Genomic DNA, 19,084 nt, shown 5'->3' with positions numbered 1-19,084 from the left:
TGGTGTCCCGTCAACGTTTACTGTTAACGCAGATGGAGTTACCATTCCATTATCATTCATTAAAAAAAAAAATACAAACCAGTCTGGATAAATTTCTATTTTACAAGTGACAATAAACAGCAGCGACTTATTTTGGTCATCTTGTAGGTGATTTTCTTTAGCTGCAATTGCTATAATTAAAAATTTCAGAATACTTGAAGGATATTTTGACATGTTTTGTATTATCTAAATACGATTAAGAAGCATTGTGATGCTGTACTATTTTTTCTGAAGGGTGATTAAAGTTATAAAATTATGAACTAATATAATAAGTCCTGTCTTTTATGACTAGTTCGTAAATGGTCCCGTTTGTCGGAGATCGTTCGTTCGATCTATATTACTAGGGAGTCTAGAGTAGTATTAAAAATTTAAGAAAAATCTATAGTATAAAGTTTATGGGTAGTTAGTTACTTTTTTAAATAAACAGAATTGTTTATAATTCGAAAGCAGAATTTTATTAAATGAATTGCTTTTATAACAAACAATAAAAGTTTATCAGCATTTGAAATCATAGATTCACTTTATATGGTTTAAAAATATATGTCCTTACTTATTACAACTTGGCACCAATGCAAAAATTAAGCTTCATAAAATTATATTAATTAATTAATGCAATTACTTTCGTCGTTAACTTCATCAACAAAATCGGCCAACATATCTTCAACTGATACTTCTTTATTAGCTGCAACTTTATTAATTATATTTTCTGTTTCAACCGAGGTATTATCATTTATAACTTTTTTTGGTGATTTAAAACCGTTAACTTTAGGTGGTTCATCGATTTTCTCATTCTGATGAGATGATTGATTCTGATCAATCTTGCATTTTTCCGTTTCTGCCTCTTGAGAACATTTGGCTACTTGTCCACATGTTATTTGTATATCATCTGTATCATTTGTGCTTGGTAGATTTTCGTCGTCCATTTTTCCTAATACTGGAACCTTTTTATCAGAATATGGCAAATCATAAGCTACTTCAATAGAAAGCGCCATTTCTTCCCCATCTGTTGTTTCATTAGATATATTAAGGGGCAATTGTGTTTTGGCTTCATATATGTTTGTTGTATCTACTTCAATGGCAATATTATTTTGTTCAACAATAACATCGATATTTACTGCCGTAGAATCAGGTTCAATTTCCTTTTCTTGTTCTATGATGTTTGGATTACTTACAAGTTTATTTGACTCATTTACTACTTGCTCAGTGATTGCATTACTTTTAGGTTTCTCTACTAGATCTTCAGAGCCTTCATCAATAAAGGTCGGTTTTACTGGTTCATTTTGCAACTGAATTTGCATTTTGTTCATTTCTTCATCTTCATTAATTTTTTCATTACTTCCTTTATTCATTTCTACATTTATCACTTCAATAACATTATCTTCATCTGATTCATCACTTATCTCCACTGAGCTTACAGAATCACTGCTTAAAGTAGTAATATCTTCTTCTAAACGTGGTTTCTTCTTAGAAGGTTCGTCTGGTATGGTTATAACACTGTCTGAATTTTCTGAAGGCATCCTGTAAATTAAAATTTGATATTTTTATTTTAAGGGACATATTAAAAGAGTAATGATTCTTAATTATGATACAGGATTAATATTTGAGATAAAAGGTTATATATAACAAAAAATTACTGTTAATAAATATACTAGTAATAAAATTGTCTCTTCAGAAAATACTCACATATTTGCACCTAACAAAGCTTCCAATTGAGCTCTGTTTCTTTCTGACATCTTTTTTCTCTTGTTGTCTACTTTATTCTGTTTATCTTCTGAAACCGCTACGGCAAAATTAAACGAAGGCGGTGAACAGTGGAGGTGTAGTCGAATGTCCAGTAGAGCTTGAGAGCAAAATTTGGAAACCTGTTAAATAAATAGGTATATTAGTTACTGATACACAAACACGCGAAGATTTTTAATCAATGACGGTAAACCTTCATCAAGTGGAATGCATAGAATCTTCAAATTATGTATTTATTCTTAAGTAGCCAATGTTCGTCATCAAATATTTCTAGTAAATTTCGATGAAAAAACTAGTTTTATAATTTCATTTGCAGCACTAATTTGTTCAATTGTAATTTCAAAATTTACTGCAGTATAATCAGCTTCAAGTTCAATTACTTGATCAGCAATATCTGATTCATATCTATGAGTCATATTTCAGAGCTTTTGTTATACATATACAGGGTGGAATAATAAAGGATAGGTTGGCCAAAACGAAAACAGCCGATTTAGATGAATGGTCTCAATCAAATAGCAGATTATTTTCCCACCGGAAATGTACTACATCAAATTACCGATTCTTACTTTTGACACCGCGCAATGTATTTGAAATTTTATAATCCATACGACACATGATACCTACACCGCACGCTCAATAGCGCTTCTTCGTAGGTAGTTTCTGTAAGCTTGTGGCGTTGATCTTACACAGCCGATTCCGCAATTCGCGGTAAGATTTTCATACGTATATTACACTATAAAATATTATTATTTATTTCTATTATGACATAATACCTTAAATTATATGATTTTAAATGAAAAAAAAAAGCAAGAAAACTCCAGAGAGAATGTCACTGGTTTTCAGTTTGGAATAATGGTCTGAATTCACTGTTTCTTTTTTTACCAACTTGTCTCTTACACCGTGTATATAATTATTATTTACCTCTGGCTGTTGTGAATTGACCATATTGCTGTAAAGGTGTAGACAGTACTGTGTCGGTGGCGGTACTGATGGACCGGTGGATTTGCGGGCCGCTTCCAGCGCGCGAAGCAGCGCTATAGTGCGTTCACTGGAATAACTATTGATGGTGTAGCATTCGCGGACTAATCGCTCTTGGAACAGCTGTAAACATGCCATAACAAATACATTAACATATATACGGGTAAATAAATATTTAAGTCATATTGACAATTGGCAATTAATCTGAGAATTATTTTTTAAGCACAACTGTGCAGTAACAATACACACATTTAATTTAATTGAGTAAAAACAAATTAATATTTGTATAAAACTACCAAACAAATATTATAAAAAGAGTTATTGAAATCAATGAAAATATTGAGTTGAGAATCTTCTATTTTTTTCAAATCGATTGTTATAGGAGTTATAGGAAATAAATTATTCGATTTTATTAGTTGCTTACTTTATGAATGGAGGATTTCAAAAATATCCCACAAACAGTGAGGAATAATTCAGCGCATTCTAATGCTGCAATTGCCACTTCGTCATTTGTTTCTTCAGATCTGAAACAATATTTCTTTTTTAAATAAATTTAAATGCTAAATGTTTGAATGAGTGCATATTACTTGCCAAACGATTTATTGGCTGATTGTAAATTCGAGGCCAACGTACACTGAAATGTATCAATATATTTTTAATAAAATATGATAAATAAAAAACTTTTCAAAACAAAACAACATTATTTCAAATGTGTTTTTATGATGCGGTATAAAATAATACATACGATAAATCAAATTCAGAAGAACTTCAACAAAAATAATAATAATAATATAAAAATGACTTACACAGCTATTTTGTTTTTCTCTCCCGGTGCATGTGATGCTATTGTACTTTTCTCTAGCATTGAATTCGCTAATTTCCTTTTCGCTTTCTTGCTCAAATGCTTCGTTGATTGCGACGACATCTAATAGCAATTAAGTTATATTATTAATAGATAGGAAGGACACTTTTTTAATTTTTTTTTAATTAATTTATACTTTATTGTACACTCTGATAAAACATAAAAATATGATAGAGGTAAGTAAATGTACAAAGGCGAGCTTAACTGTTAAAGAGTTCTCTTCTAGCAAACCCAAAGTGGATTTTTTTTTGATGGGTGAAAATGGTATGGTAACCCCGCCTGCGCTAATGGGATACGCTGGCGGAGCACCAGTGAAGGGTGATAGATGAGAATGAAAACAGGCTAGTTAGTCCATCATGATGAATTCATCAGGAATTAATCATGATAGTTTCCAAGGAGAACCGCGAGGAGGTCGACCTGGTTGGATATATTGCTAGCAATGGGATTCTCAGTCTTCATTACTTACAATCCTTTTCCCCCACCCCAAAGTGGATTGGAAAGTGGAAATTTACTGTAGTATAACAAGTGTATATATTTAAAAGTCAAGTATGTATATTTATATAATTATAATATATGTAGATGCTTTTCATTTGACGTTGACTCACAGTAAGCTGAACCAGATGTCGCTGTGGTGTGATATCGGCGAGTATGTATGAGGTGAGCTCGTCATCCCAGCTGCCACCGCCGCCTCGCCTTTCGTTTGCGATGCGTTGTGTGTGCAGTACAGTCAACCATTTGGAGAAACTGTTGTACGCTGCGCAGCGGACTTGGCTATATCAAAAAGTTATAAAAATTAAGTGGAAAATTTTGAAGTGAAATTTTCCGATTTTATTTGAAAGGAAAACAGTACGAGATGTTTAATAGTTAAGTACAGCTTTAAAGGAAATTAGAAAAGTGTTAAAGCATTTTTACTAATACAGTAAAATTGTATCGGGCCTAAGTCTGTATTTGGGAGATATTTGAGAAAAAATTATATGAGGGATTTTAAGTATTGCTCTGTAGAAGCCTAAACAATTTTTTTGGCAATTTTGTTTGTCTGTTTGTATATTTTTTTCGGCTTTACACAAAAACTACTGTCTCAAATTAAATACGCTTTTCACAGTTGTATTTCTGAAGGTTTAACTTAAAATCTGGTATGATTTATCTCGATATACCATCTAATAGTGGTTTAGTCCATTTGTTTTCCTACTTCTAACATTTACGTGTATGAAGTAGCGGGTAAAAAGCTAGTTTATTTTATTATATATACAGTTTATATTCGCTTGTATAACGGATTGTGTTTTGAAAAATTTGGTTATAATGATAGCCACCTTTTATCTTTGCATCGCTCGCCATCGACAGGGGTTTTATCCTCACACGCTTGAACCTAAATGGTCACGTACACTGCGGTTTCAAAGAATTTTTTTTCGTGTACGTTCAGGCTGTATAATGATCTCCCAGCCGAAGTTTTCCCTAAAGTCTACAGTATGGGGTTTTTCAAGTGCCATACCTAGTTTATCATAAGACGGGCTGTATATTTGTTTGCTACCTTCGTGGTATAAGAAAAAGTAAAATTTTTCTATATTATCCATGACCACCTACTTTTCACTATTTATTTATATTTTATTGTTCATAAAAAGTTATATTGTTATAAGTTATATTGAACAAAGATTAACTCTGTATAAGTAAGTGAGTTTAACTCTGTATATGTTCTCTTGCAGTAAACTCAGGATGAAAAAGGAGTATTAATTACTATTGTAAGAGTTATAATTACCTTGCTTCTTTATACGGATTCTCTGTGCTCCATTTAAGTGTTTGCATAATGGCTCTAATGACTAGGGCAGAAAATGGTATTAGGTTTGAATTCAGACTGAAAAAAAAATAGTTTACAGATTAGAATATATTGTAGGCATGAGTAATATCAGTAAATTATGCATAAAAATACATTAAATCAATAAAAAAAAAATATATACATATTTCTATGTATTTGATACACACATGCATATACATATACTGTTTTGTTTATTGTTAAAGTCTGTGGTCAAATTGAGAATAGATTAATATTATTTGTTTTTAATATTATTTATCTATAGTCTTACTAAATGTTGTTTGACAAAAGTTTTAACCATTATAAATTCATTTATTACAATATATGTTATGGTCGAATTTCGACCATGGGGCGACCTCTAGTATAATTGAAATATATACATGAATTCGCTAATTATAATACTTATTCTAAAGTAGTTTCTAAGTGAAAAATTTGATGACACATACCATGCAATTAAAGCGTCCAAAGTCCTTAGAGCGTATGTCTTGGTTGTGGCTATGTTGGCTGCAAACTCATTCGGTTGCTTAATACTTGTCACACTTAAGATTCGCACAATTACTTTTAGAATTATCTGTGGCTGAATTGGTTTGGCTACTGGATATATTTCTCTGTAAGGTTTAAAAAAAAAGCAAGATTAAACATTGACATCAAGTACACAGTTTTAAATAAAGAACTGGAATTTAATTAGGATATATACAAAAATATCACACAGTTGCACTCCTCCGAAATGGATTTTTATTATTTTTTTTTTCATTTATATTTGGTAGGAAATTCAATAAAAGAGAATACTTCTAGATGGCATATTATGAGAGAACATGTACCAGATTTTAAGTTAGACCTTCAGAAGTACAATTGCGAAACTATATTCAATTTGGTAGTTTTTGCGTGATGCTGGCACAAACACACACACACACACAGAGACAGATAAAATTTATAACAAAATATTTTTTGGGTTGAATTGCTTTTATTAATATGAATATTTCTTAAATATAATCTGTTTATCCATCAAGTACATAGATGCACAAGCGGGACGGGGAAGTAACGCGCGGGATTACCGACTTTACCTTTACCTTGACATCCAAGATATGCATACAGTCGTCTCTATATATTTTTTTCGTATTACAAAATGAATTACCAAGTATACAACCTTTCATTTGTATCAACTCCAACTCTGAACACTTAGGGGGGAAAGGGATTGTCTGTAATGGGGTCTAATTGACCCATTGCTAGCAATATACCCTGTTAGGTCGACCTCTACGCGGTTTCCCCTGGAAACCATTGTGGTTAATCATAGTGGAATTCGTCACGATGGGCTAACTGACCTGTTTTCATCGTCACCTATCATCTATCACTGGTGCCTCGCCAGCGTATATTGATAGCACAGGCAGGGTTACCATTCCATTATCACGCATTAAAAAAAAAACCCTGAACATTCCAGACATAATCTAGTTACAATTTTATTATATTAGTAAGATAATGTAGTTATTAAAATAATACTAACACAAGCATTGCCTGAATAAAAACTAATATATTTTTAAGCCTCGTGAAAAGTATAGATCTCTTTGATACATTCTTCTCCTGTTGTTTTACTTTGTCAATATTTTGCAGCGCCAAATGTAGTGGAGAGTTACTTAATGTGTTTTGTTTCTGTAACAAAAATAGTCATACATAAATTAAATTGTATGTCTGTATTTGGAGATAATTTTAAAATGTTTTCAACAGTTAAGTTTAAAAAAGTTGCATACTTCAGTAATGTAGTAATACATTAGAGAAATGTTTTTTTTTTTTTATACAACTTAGAATGGCAAACAAGCCGACGGCCCACCTGATGGAAAATGGTAACCGTCGCCTATAGACATGAGCAGTACCATGGACATAACAAAGTATACTGTTTCGCCCATGATACCCCCCATGCGTTGCTATTCCTGAGGACTCAGGTGTTATTCCTCTGTACCCACTAAATTCATGCCATATCCCACCCTTCAAACCGAAACACAGCCATGCAAACACAACTGCAATCGACTTTTGTACAAAGTCTCCCTCTGGTAAAATGTAGTTTATTGTGCGTGTTGTGCATTGTGCAGTGATACCAATAGTTATTTTATAAAAAGACATATTTATTTATTTATTCATCACATATATCCAGTTTAATAATGTTCAAAGATGGAAAAAATGTTCTAAGGTTTACATACTGTAATTGGATATTGGTCGATCAATATTCAATTACAGTATGGAAACTTATCTGTATAGATCAAGATCAAGGATAAAATTCAATAAATATAGTCCGATTAGTTATGAGAACTGGAGACTGGTATATTTTATAACAAAATCTCCAGTTTTCATAACAAAGTATTATAAATATTTCTAAATATTTATAATACTTTGTTATAAAGTAGTACATGCAGAGATGGCATTTCTACTGGTACTCTCTTTGTCTTTATCAGTGTCATATCGGTTTGTATTTGAACCACAGAATCTTTGCACAAGAGAATGCAGTGCTGGATTTCTGTGCTAAAGCATTTAATGCTTTGAATAGTGGTAGAGCTAATACTTATGTTACTTAATTCTAATATGTTTGTTATATTTATATAATTCTCTAGCATCATATAGATTAATCATTATATCAGCCTTTAACTGTCTACTGCTGAACATAAGCCTCCCCCTTGTGAAGTTTTGCCAGATTGGCAATCGCAGTCAAGTTTTAGAGATGTTTTAAGAGGAATGCTGCTGTCTATCCTTCAACCTCCCTTAGTTGGCTCGACACCCACGGGATAGGAAGGGGTGGCTTATATATATATATATGTTAATATTCACAAGTAATAGAGACTGCTGGAATCCCTATATTTGTTACTTTTACTTTGTTAGTTTAGTAGTTCTAGTAACTTAGTTAATTTAGTATAGATGTGATTATCAACTCTTTATGAGTGCACTATCAAATATGTCTAGATTCATATATATAAATTATTTATTTAGAGTCACTATGAGTAATAAAAAATTCAGATTCATTCCAACAAAAATACAGAGCAGTTAGATAAATTAGAAACTTACATCATCACAGCTCTCATTGTTTCCATATATGTCCACAACATTTGGAAATATTGAATCAACTAGTTTATATGCTGCACTGCACAATGCCTGCATTTGATCTCGCCAACTACTTTTTGGTGTAGCACCTTTTTCCTGAGTGGGACGTACCTATGGGTTGTATTAAAAAAATTAAATAAATGCAAGAACAATGTAACATATAATGCATTAAATTACACAATTAATTAAAAAAATAAATATGATACGATTCTTGCACCAAATAGCTACCATCTTTTTTTTAAGAGATTGCTTTAGCGATAAGATGGTCTTTTGTACTCCATAAGTGTAATATATATTTATCCTTGTACTATTCTTCAAGTGGTGCAATAAAGAGTAAATAAATAAACAAATTATATAATTCATTTATAAATTTCTATAAATGATAAACCATCAAGATGAAAGAAAATTTATAAGATAGTGGGAGATCAATCGTGTTGAAAATAACAAATACATTTTGGTTACAAATACAATATATAGCAAACTGCTACATAATAAGATAACTATGAGGTTGCCATAAGGTGCAGTTGTTATTCTGTTATATCCATTTTTCTAAAAGACTCTATAGAAATCTATTGAGGTAAATATAGACGAATACAAAGTATCCTTATCTGTCCATTGCTGAACATAGGCATCCTCCATAGACTGCCATAAAGAACAGTTCAGCATCCAGATACCCTGCAATATACTTAAAGTCATCACTTCATCTAGTGGGGGAGTCATTTTAGGCTGTGTTAACCTGTACGGGGTAATCACTGAAGAACCTTTCTTCCCCATTGGTTGTTGGTTCTTCAAGCCATGTACACAGCTCATTCCCATTTCAGTTTGTTTATTCTTCGGACTATATCAGTGACTTTGGTATTTTGTAGCATATCATGCAGCCAAGCATAGCCCTCTCCATAGCTTGCTAAGTATTTTGAAACTTTTGTATACAGACAATTGTGTAGGACTATGTTTCGATTCCATTAGTATCCTTATATTTTTAATAAATTTTAAAAAGTACATAAATTTGTGTTTTTCTACCAATTATAAATAAGGGCCTTGCAATCATAGTAACATACATATTATATTTCACAATGTAAAAATACATAATTAACTTCCATAGAGCGAAAGTAATTATATACTTTTGCTTTATTAAAAATAAATGTTATAAACATTTGGACTTACTTGCTGTAATACATGTGCACATTTAGCAGCTTCAATTACATTATAATAATGATTAGAGTCCAAAAAATCCATCAAAACATTTTCTATTGTGTTTCTATGTGACATACAGTACTTTGGGAACCTAAAATAAATAACAGGATATAATAATTGCTTTATTGTTTTGAGCTGTTATGAATAGTGTAACAATTTATTCTTTACATTGTCTTCATTGTCTTACTAAGATTATAACTATTAAAGTGTATTTGTTACATACAAGTACTATAAAGGATAGAGGACATAGACTACTTATTATCCTGGTCAGTAAATATATCCCAGTTACGTCTTAGTTACAAGGATGCAATTACAAGTAAAAGCTAGTTTCATTTACATATTTGTTTTAACTATTATTTGTTATCTCTTGGCACTTTAACAGCATAATAAATAGCCACAAAATTAGATAAACAAGTACTGTTTGGGATAGAGAAAGACATAGACTACATTTTATTTCAGTTGATTAAGATATTACAACCATACAGATGAAGCAGGTAAAAGCTGTAACTTAACATATTGATATTATTTACAGTCATTCCGAATATTTTCTACTGACAGGAAAAAGACATACAATTGTCAGGAATTGTATAAAACATGTTTGATGTATAATATAGAGGAGTGAAGTTTTAAAACTAAATATTTTATAAGTTGTTATAGGTTACAATACCGGTTGATTATACTTTCTAACGCACGAAGCCATCTAATAGAATCCGCCTCAGTATGTTTGTCGAGCTTCTGAAAGAAGCCAGTCAAGGTTTCCTTCACTGCTTCACTATTATTAGGGTCTACATCGCGAACTTTATTCAATATTTGATCTGTAAATTTTTATAATCATTATATACAAAAATACGTATCAGATAAATTTTTAATTGAATTTAATTATTTAATAGCCACACTTACTCATTGTTATTGTTTAATTAGATTAATTTAATGAGAATTTATATGTAAATAAACAGGTTAAAATAACCTAGAAAAACATGAGAACATTGCGAACTTAAAAATTCGAAAATGACACAAGTGACATGACGTGATGGGTTGCCTTTGTAAAAAACAAAAACAAGAAGTCATAGAAAATTAATAGTTCTTATGATCATTAACGGTCATATTTGTCTATATTATAATCATAAACGTCTCTTGTGCTTTTGGCAAAGAAGTAGGCATGGGTATTATGGATACCGATTCGATATCTACATATATATTGGGTTCCTTTGGATATTGACCGTAAAAAAAAGGTCATCACCTATTTCGATATCGTCCATATCGGTCGGATATTTATTTTCGAATATGTTATTCAATATTATTTTTTGGATAACAGACGTCATATTCGTTGTTGGACAAGTATATAGATATTGCAATATATTTCCCACTTCTACAATGAAGCGTTTGCTAGATGAAAAAGATAAAGCAAATCTTTAATTTGCAAGTAAATAGGTATTTGGAATAATTTACGAATTTGTGATCAGTGACAAATACGGCGGATTAGTAAATATAGACCGTATAATTAGTAGTATATTATTATGTGTAACCGTGTCTGTAAATGGTGAGCCTTGTAATCTATGCAGCCAAACACATGCGTTACCATGGATAGGTATCTATCCATGGTAACGCATATCTAATATAGAGGGCGTTTCCTACTTATTTACTTACAGCCACGTGCGGTACGTATTTGTCAAACAAACGTCAGACATTATACAGATATCTATTCATCTCTGTTGTGTGTGTGTGTATATATGTATAATTAATTAGTGAGTTTTCGGTTTTGCTGGTGTGTAGTTTCATTTATTAATTTCAATTACTTTACTTATATAGTTAACTTTATTTACTACTTACCATATTCATTTAGAAGATTCGTCATAACGCTTAATTACATCCTCTTTAAATTTGCCAGTTATTGTTGCTATTAATGCGAACAATAATATACTTGCTCTTTAAATAAATATCTGTAGAGAGTTTGTAAGTTAAAGCCTCTTTTTAATTTTAATCATATAATTTGTGCATCGCGTTAGTGATTTTTATTATTATTAAGCACGATGGCTACATTGGATGATAAAATATTGGGCGAGAAATTACACAACTATTGTAGCAGTAGTGAAGATGAAGGCGAATCTGATTATGAAGATAGTCGAAGCGGCGATGAGGAAGGCAATCCTCCTAAGCCCGAGGTTTGTGCTGAGCAGCCGTCTATTAATAACTGGACGGGTTCTGCTAGTAATACTGGGCCCAAAGGCGTTTTGGAAGATTGGAGAAGATTCAAACAGTTAGAGGCGGAAAATCGGGCAGAACTGGAAAAAGAACGGATTGCACTCGCGAAAAAACTCACTATGTCTGTCAGAACACAAAGAGAAGAAGAACAAGTTAAAGAAACTGACGAATTGGAAGATGAATTAAATGAGTTAATTGATGAAGGTTTTCTAATGAAATACCAGCAGCAGAGAATGCAGGAGTTGATGTCACAGTTACAGAAAACTCCTAAATTTGGTAAAGTTGTTACATTAAAGAGCCAAGAGGAGTTTTTGAATGCTATTGATAAAGAAGATCCCAAAGTGACTGTTGTTATTCATATATACAGCAATAATGTTGCATGCGAGACAATGGATGGTTGTCTGAATGTTTTGGCAGTTGATTACCCAACAATGAAGTTCTGCCGGATATCAGCAGATATAACAGGCCTCAGCAGGCATTTCCGTGTGGAAGGTACACCTGCATTGCTGGTATATAAAGCTGGTCAAATTATTGGTAACTTTATTCAGCTGGCTACTGAGCTTGGCAATGATTTTTTTGCGACAGACATTGAGCGCTACCTTATAGAATATGGAATGTTACCAGAAAAGTAATTTTTTTTTTCAAAACTATTTCCTTTATAAAACTAACTTAACAACTTTATTGATAATTATTTTAGAATTAATTAGATAAGGGAAAATGTTCACAAAAAATTTCATGAATAATGTGATTCAATCAAGTTTTAAATACTGTATGTACTGCCATATTTTACTTAAGATGTGTGTCTGATTGGTTGGAGGCATTTAAAATATAATATTTTTAATAAGTAGAAGTTTTAACTATAAACTTAACTATAATTTTTGAGGCTGTAGGTATGAAATGAATAGTAAAATTAGTTTTGTTTTCTTCTTTTTTAAAGGTAATTAAGTTTTGCTGAAATTATCACAGAAACACTAAATGAAATGACCTAACAACAAATCAAATAATTTGATGAATGTTTTTTTTTATTTGTACTATGATCTGATTATATCCCTACATTATGTTATTGTCTTCTCAATTATCTCTGGCATGATTTTAGTACAATATAGCTTGTGCAAGGGACCAGCTTGTGTAATAAAAACTTGTCTGTGGTTTTGTTGAAATTTTTTACATTGAACCATACCATCGTAATGTTTAAAAAACTCATTAACTACCTCTTATAAGTTTCAAAATGAAATTAAAATTATTTGAAATAAATTTGTTTTAATTTTCTTACTTTCCATACTTTTTTTTACATGAATGAAGGTATTCATAATGTTTAAAAAACTCATTAACTACCTCTTATAAGTTTCAAAATGAAATTAAAATTACTTGAAATAAATTTGTTTTAATTTTCTTACTTTCCATACTTTTTTTACATCAATGTTAAACAACAGCAGTATTCATTATTATACAATAATGAATACTGCTGTTGTTTCTAGGAAAAAGTGGCATCAAATATTTGGTTTGAGAAGGCTGCCACTCTATATTCTTTTGGTTGTACAATTGTTTGATATGATGTTTATCACCATATTACATGACTATCTAATTGTTCATCAGAGACAGGGAAGCTTAATGGTTGGATACAGTGCAAAACTTACTTTTGTAAATAATCGTGTTTTGGAATGCACCAATTAATTAGTATTTCGAAAAGAAATGAATTTTGTAATGATTAAAGACTTTCCTTAGGGTAAGCAAAGAGTACTTTATATTATACATAGACAGTAAATATGTTTTGTGAGTCTATGATAATTACTTTTTATCCATCAGGCGAATCGTATGACTGTATCACTTTTAAAAACCCCATCACAAAATTTTATCAAAATTAGGTATTTAGTCATGAAGACAAACAATACATATATAGATTCGTCATAAAAACACTAGGTAATTACTAATACGTCAATAAATGACAATTTTCCCTTAAAATACCCATTGAAATATATGGGATATAATGAATTGTATCTTTATGTCATAAATTATTGAGCAATAGGGAAATCTTTATTTCATGGTTATTCAATTTTCGAGTGAGAAAGACAAAAACTCTAATAGCTTATTTATGAGACATATATTTGCAAAATTCTGATACTTAGTCATTAAAACTTACTAGTGTAAATATGCTGTTCTTATAAAGATCATCATTCCTATGAATTAAGAAAACTACAAAATATACTTGGATTATCTCTTGTTTCATACAAGTTCACATACTCTAGAAAATACATTATCAATAATGTTGATATAATAAGTAAACTATATCAGTTTACTCAATTACAGAAAATTACTGTTAAATTAGGACTACATTTGAGAAATCTTTTCCAAAATTTGTTTCGGGAACACCAGCTCTATATAAAGTAATGATGCCGCAGTAGTTGTTTATTTATATTAACAACTTAGCAAAATTTAATCATCTTCATGTACTGACTGCAATTCTGTTTTTGAAATTTAAATTTTCATTACCCAGAGTGATGTCCCAATAAATCTTTCCTGATTGACATGACATAGCTTTGCAGTTAATTTACTTTCTCATAAGATGCATATGCATTCAAAATTCCCATCGAACAAATTGTACATTATTGATACTTCGACGTCACTAATATATAGCCTGCGGGAATAGGCAAGGCACACACGATCTTTAACAAAGTTCAACAACCTCGTCGCTCATTTCTGTACGCCTGCGTTTTGGTGGTTTCACGATTGTTCCATCTTCATCTTCTTCTATTATCTCCATGTCACTGTCGCTGTCCTGTCTAGATCGTGAAGGTCCTGGTTTGGGTTCATTGGCCCCATTTGAACCATTTGTGGGCTTTTCTTCTTCCTTGGGGCCCAGCTTAGGTGCATCAGCGTCGGTGACTAGGCGCCACGATTTTTCATCGTCTTCTTGTTGTAATCTGACCCTTACTTCGTAATTTTGCAAGAAATCATCAACCAGTAATGCACAACCATCATTGAGGCCTATTTCCTCCAGAGTTTTGTCATTGTTGTGGTCGGTTTCACCAGGTTCTGATGACAAAACTACCAGACCTTTACCTTCAACTGTTGCATCAGGGGCTTGCATGTTGAGTCCATCTTTAAATGCTGCTGTTAGATCTTTTAGAGTGAGTTGTTTAAGGTTGCAGGCGAGTCCAACTTCTGGTTTCGGAGCACAGACATAGCATTTTGGATTGGGCGGAGTGAGTGCTGAAATTGACAAAAAAGGAGTAATAAATTACATTGTGTAAACTTAAAATATTATTTATAGAGTTGAATTGTACTGAACTTACTTTTTTCGGGTACAAACAACTGCCCGCGATGGTTGACCTTCGGCCTTAAATAAACGCTGGAGCAGGCTTCGATGTCCCCTCTAAGTATTGACTGCGCGCGCAACACTGCCAGGCCGGCTACGATCGCATTGGCTGTTGCTATGGCCGGAATAATGTTACCCGCCATTGCTGTGAGGATAATAGTAGTGTCAGGGAGAAAGGAATTATTAGCAACATGGTTTAAGGACCTTATTGCAGTATTAGTTGTTAGGTCAACCTTTTGGTTGTTATCATTTTGAAAACCATCGTGGTTTTTGAGTTTGGCAGAGATATGACTAAGCTTGAGAGTCTAATAACTTTAGTAATTCACAATAGGATCCGAAAACTGTTAATTTTTTAAATACTAGTTCTAATTACATTCATTTCAAATGTTAAATCATAAATATGCCTTAATTTCTTTACCCTTTGTGAAATATGTAGGATCACAGTCTCTGGGATTATTAGAAATAGACATATGATAGATTTTTGACCCTTCTCCTCATAAGTGAGACCTGATGAAATTAGGCCCAACTTACATTTTACTTATTTAATGATTGCTTCTTTACAGTTTGCAGTAAATTTTTAAACTTCATTACATAACATTATAATGAAGAGTGTAATGTTTACTATTGGATAAACTCAAAAAAATATTTAGCTAATTTTAAAAATTATATTTTTATACCACTGAGGTGGCAAACAAGCATACTGCCCACCTGATGGTAAGCGGTTACAGTAGCCTATAAATGCCTGCAATACCAGGGGTATTACGCGCGCGTCGCCCATCCTGAAGAAACTTCTTTTCCCCCCTTTTGAAGAACCCTATGCTGTAGTCTCTTAGGAAAACCTCGGTAGGGAGCTCTATTCTCTCATCTTACTAAAAGTGCTACATTATCGGCGTGTAAAATGGGCAATATTTAAAAAAAAAACATGTGGAGCCAGGGTGGGTTGTTAGTAATATATATTATAAGAGGATTCTTACATTTAATTTCAAAACGTGACTTGAGCGGTATATTGAATATGTGTGCACGTATATTAGCACATGCAGTCACAAAGTCCATTGCGCTTTTCTCATCCTTGTCCCACACGAGGTGGTCACCCTCAGGGCGGCGTTTCAAATCTGCTTGCAAAGCGTCGCAGCTTGCTGCGAATACCTGAAAATGTGTATAGTTTTCAGTCAGTATTATTTTATTAGTTTGGTCATGCAACATTTTTGGCAATTCTTTGGTCATTCTGGACCGATTTTGATAATTTGTTTTGCTATATAGTATAATACCCTATATCTGTTGTACATTTAGTCATGATTTAAGTAACTGTTTTCTATAAATAAGAACTAAAGTATATTTTACCTGTGCACACTCATAAACAGACCAAACACGTTGATCTGGCAATCCCGAATGTTGCGTTGGCGTGTCATCTTTTCCTGGCAGAGCATTCCAGTTCAAGGGTGTAGGTGGTCTGCGTTTCTTCCACAAATTCTCCATTGAGAGCAAATAATGTATATCATCACCAAACAACTTGCTAAATAGTTTTTCTGGATTATAATTCGTCTCAGCTGCCCAAGCTCTCGTACTTTTTCTTTCAACATTGCCTGCTGTGTTGCTTTCTGAAGACAATGCAGATGCACCAGCCTCTCCTGCTGCTTCAGGATCTGCAGTATCAGGGCTGACATCCTGGTCAGGGTCCTCTTCACCAAATAATTGGTTGAAGAGATGTTTGGCCCATACAATACAATGTATTGGTTCAGATGGAGTGTTACGTATGGTGCACCCAGGGAAGGTTTTCTGTGGTGCTTTTGGTTGGCATTCATAGCATTGGGTTAGACCTTTTTTGATGAGTTCCACCTATGGAGAGTTGTAATGGTTGTAAAATTTAACTTTATTGCATAATTTGTTTTTCAATGTTTCGCACAATTCTTAAAAGATTTCAGTGTGTAAAATAATAATGTATAAAATAAAAAAAAAGCTAAATTATCATTTATAAAAATTATTACTATTACTTCTTGCCTGTTTTTTCAATGCAACTTAGAATGGCAAACAAGCTGACAGTCCATCTGATAGAAAGTGGCAACTGTCTGTTTTATTTTTTAATTATTATATTCCACAAAAACAAAATTATTCTTGACTAATAGTACTAAGTATAGTAAAACACATTATACACTTATTAGTCAATATGACTTAGTTATTTTTGCAGTTTTTGTAATTAAAAAATAAAGATTATACAATACAATACTTTTTAGAATTTCTTACCACTCTACATTATTTCTTTATTATTTTGTTCTTTTTTTTATTGAGAAGTTCTAAAACATTTAGAGTTTATTTTTCTTATAAAACTGTGACAATAATAATGATTACCTGTCCAGCATACCCAGCAGTGCCTGTTTCAATCAGGGGTATATTAGCAGCGAGACACATTCTGTTCACATGGTTTCGTGCCACACGGTTGTCAAGAGCATTCATTACAATATTGAACTGTTTGAAGTAACTCACGCCATAATCATTGCTGTTAAAGAAAAAAAAAGTATATGTAGTTTATTTATTTATTTGCCTTTATATATATTTTATAGTAAATACATTAATTAAGCAATAAAGTAATTGCATTTGTCTAATTATTGTCAGTGATAAAGTAGTTTTAGCTACTCTCAAAAGGAGAACCTTTTTTATGCCTGTAATTTTTTCATAGTTAATATTAGGTGATAATGTCATTAATTTTGATTGGGAAATTTGGGACAGTTCCTTATGGCAATCTATGACAGAAGCCTATGTTCAGTGATGGGAAGATGATTTAATATTACAAACCTGATGACACTGTCATGATGGGCAATTATGTTAACATTGGGGTTGAAACTGAGAGCACTGTCCTTAGCTACTTGAGCTTTAGATTTCCCAACATGCTCCTTGTGGAATAAAAACTGTCGGTTTAGGTTGCTAACATCAATGGTGTCAAGATCGATCTGCAAAAAAATTAATAAGTGTTATTATTTCTAAGAGGCTTTGTGTATTTATGTTAATTGCTGTCTTAATGATATATTAGCGTTAATGCTATATTGCTTAACTGCACTTTTATGTGTGTATTGGTAACTTTCTTTATTTAAATATTAACTTTAATAATGTGCAAGCAATCATTAATAGCAGCTTTACTATATAACTCAGTTGATAAGAATGGCAGAATTTTTTTCATTTTCCTGCCACTAAGCAGTATAGTGTAAATGAAGTTCTCAAAAGATAAATTTTAATACGATACGCAATTGCAAGTAGCATCGTAAGTCGACGTCACATAGAAGATATTTACAAAAATCACACACTGTAAGAATCATGTTTTCGGCCAGTACTTGTTATATAAATAATGTTTATGCTTAGTATAGTCAAAAAAATAAATAATACATACAATTTCAATTTGTGGAAAGCCGGTAAGTACGAGATTCTTAAGAATTTCACAACCTATGCCACCGGCGCCAACCACCAATATTTTAGAATTGGCAATGGCCTCAGTCAATTTTTCATCAAAAACTCCAGCCACTCTCGCAACCATTTTGTTGAAAATTAATTTGAGTGATTAATTATGAAGAACGGGGACTTTTCTATAAATTGAATTCACACAAAATTGCAAACGAGGACTCATGACATGAGCAACTGTCAAAAGTCGGCGTCAGTAATGTTGCCAATTTAATACCAGGTTTACGGACTTCGATTTTTTTTTAATATGAAAGACAGATTAAAAAATTAACAATTGCGTGAAATCACCAAATATTATTATATAAATAATTTATTTAAATATAACTTATTATTTGTAAGTTACAGAATATAAAAAAAATATTTTCACAAACATGCTTGGAAATGTGAGCATTATTTTTACAATCTTCTTCGAGAT

General features: G+C 32.1%; 3 protein-coding genes across 3 annotated transcripts; 1 reads left to right on the top strand and 2 right to left on the bottom strand.

Moving 5' to 3' along the window:
* Positions 1-477: 477 nt before the first annotated feature.
* On the bottom strand, positions 478-10,755 carry LOC113519964 (proline-, glutamic acid- and leucine-rich protein 1-like). The gene is made up of 13 exons (XM_052894100.1): positions 10,605-10,755; positions 10,372-10,519; positions 9,675-9,795; positions 8,475-8,621; positions 6,928-7,073; positions 5,873-6,034; positions 5,373-5,468; positions 4,225-4,390; positions 3,564-3,682; positions 3,182-3,281; positions 2,701-2,880; positions 1,723-1,901; positions 478-1,557 (listed from the first exon to the last, which is right to left on the bottom strand). Exons 1-13 carry the CDS (start codon positions 10,606-10,608, stop codon positions 642-644), a joined length of 2,484 nt encoding a protein of 827 aa, XP_052750060.1. The 5' UTR covers positions 10,609-10,755; the 3' UTR covers positions 478-641.
* A 633-nt stretch (positions 10,756-11,388) lies between these two features.
* LOC113519988 (phosducin-like protein) lies at positions 11,389-13,160 on the top strand. The gene has a single exon (XM_026905248.3). It carries the CDS (start codon positions 11,735-11,737, stop codon positions 12,536-12,538), a length of 804 nt encoding a protein of 267 aa, XP_026761049.1. The 5' UTR covers positions 11,389-11,734; the 3' UTR covers positions 12,539-13,160.
* Positions 13,161-13,990: 830 nt separating this feature from the next.
* Positions 13,991-18,872, bottom strand: LOC113519966 (SUMO-activating enzyme subunit 2). The gene is made up of 7 exons (XM_052894094.1): positions 18,602-18,872; positions 18,013-18,167; positions 17,569-17,716; positions 16,564-17,058; positions 16,197-16,368; positions 15,200-15,367; positions 13,991-15,116 (listed from the first exon to the last, which is right to left on the bottom strand). The coding sequence occupies exons 1-7, from the start codon at positions 18,743-18,745 to the stop codon at positions 14,572-14,574; spliced, it is 1,827 nt and encodes a 608-aa protein (XP_052750054.1). The 5' UTR covers positions 18,746-18,872; the 3' UTR covers positions 13,991-14,571.
* Positions 18,873-19,084: the final 212 nt, after the last annotated feature.

This window comes from Galleria mellonella, unplaced genomic scaffold (genome assembly GCF_026898425.1).
Source record: "Galleria mellonella isolate WM207_F2 unplaced genomic scaffold, CSIRO_AGI_GalMel_v1 utg19, whole genome shotgun sequence".
NCBI classification, from domain to species: domain Eukaryota; kingdom Metazoa; phylum Arthropoda; class Insecta; order Lepidoptera; family Pyralidae; genus Galleria; species Galleria mellonella.
Note: the sequence above shows the minus strand (reverse complement) of the source record. Positions and strands in the feature narration are given on the sequence as shown.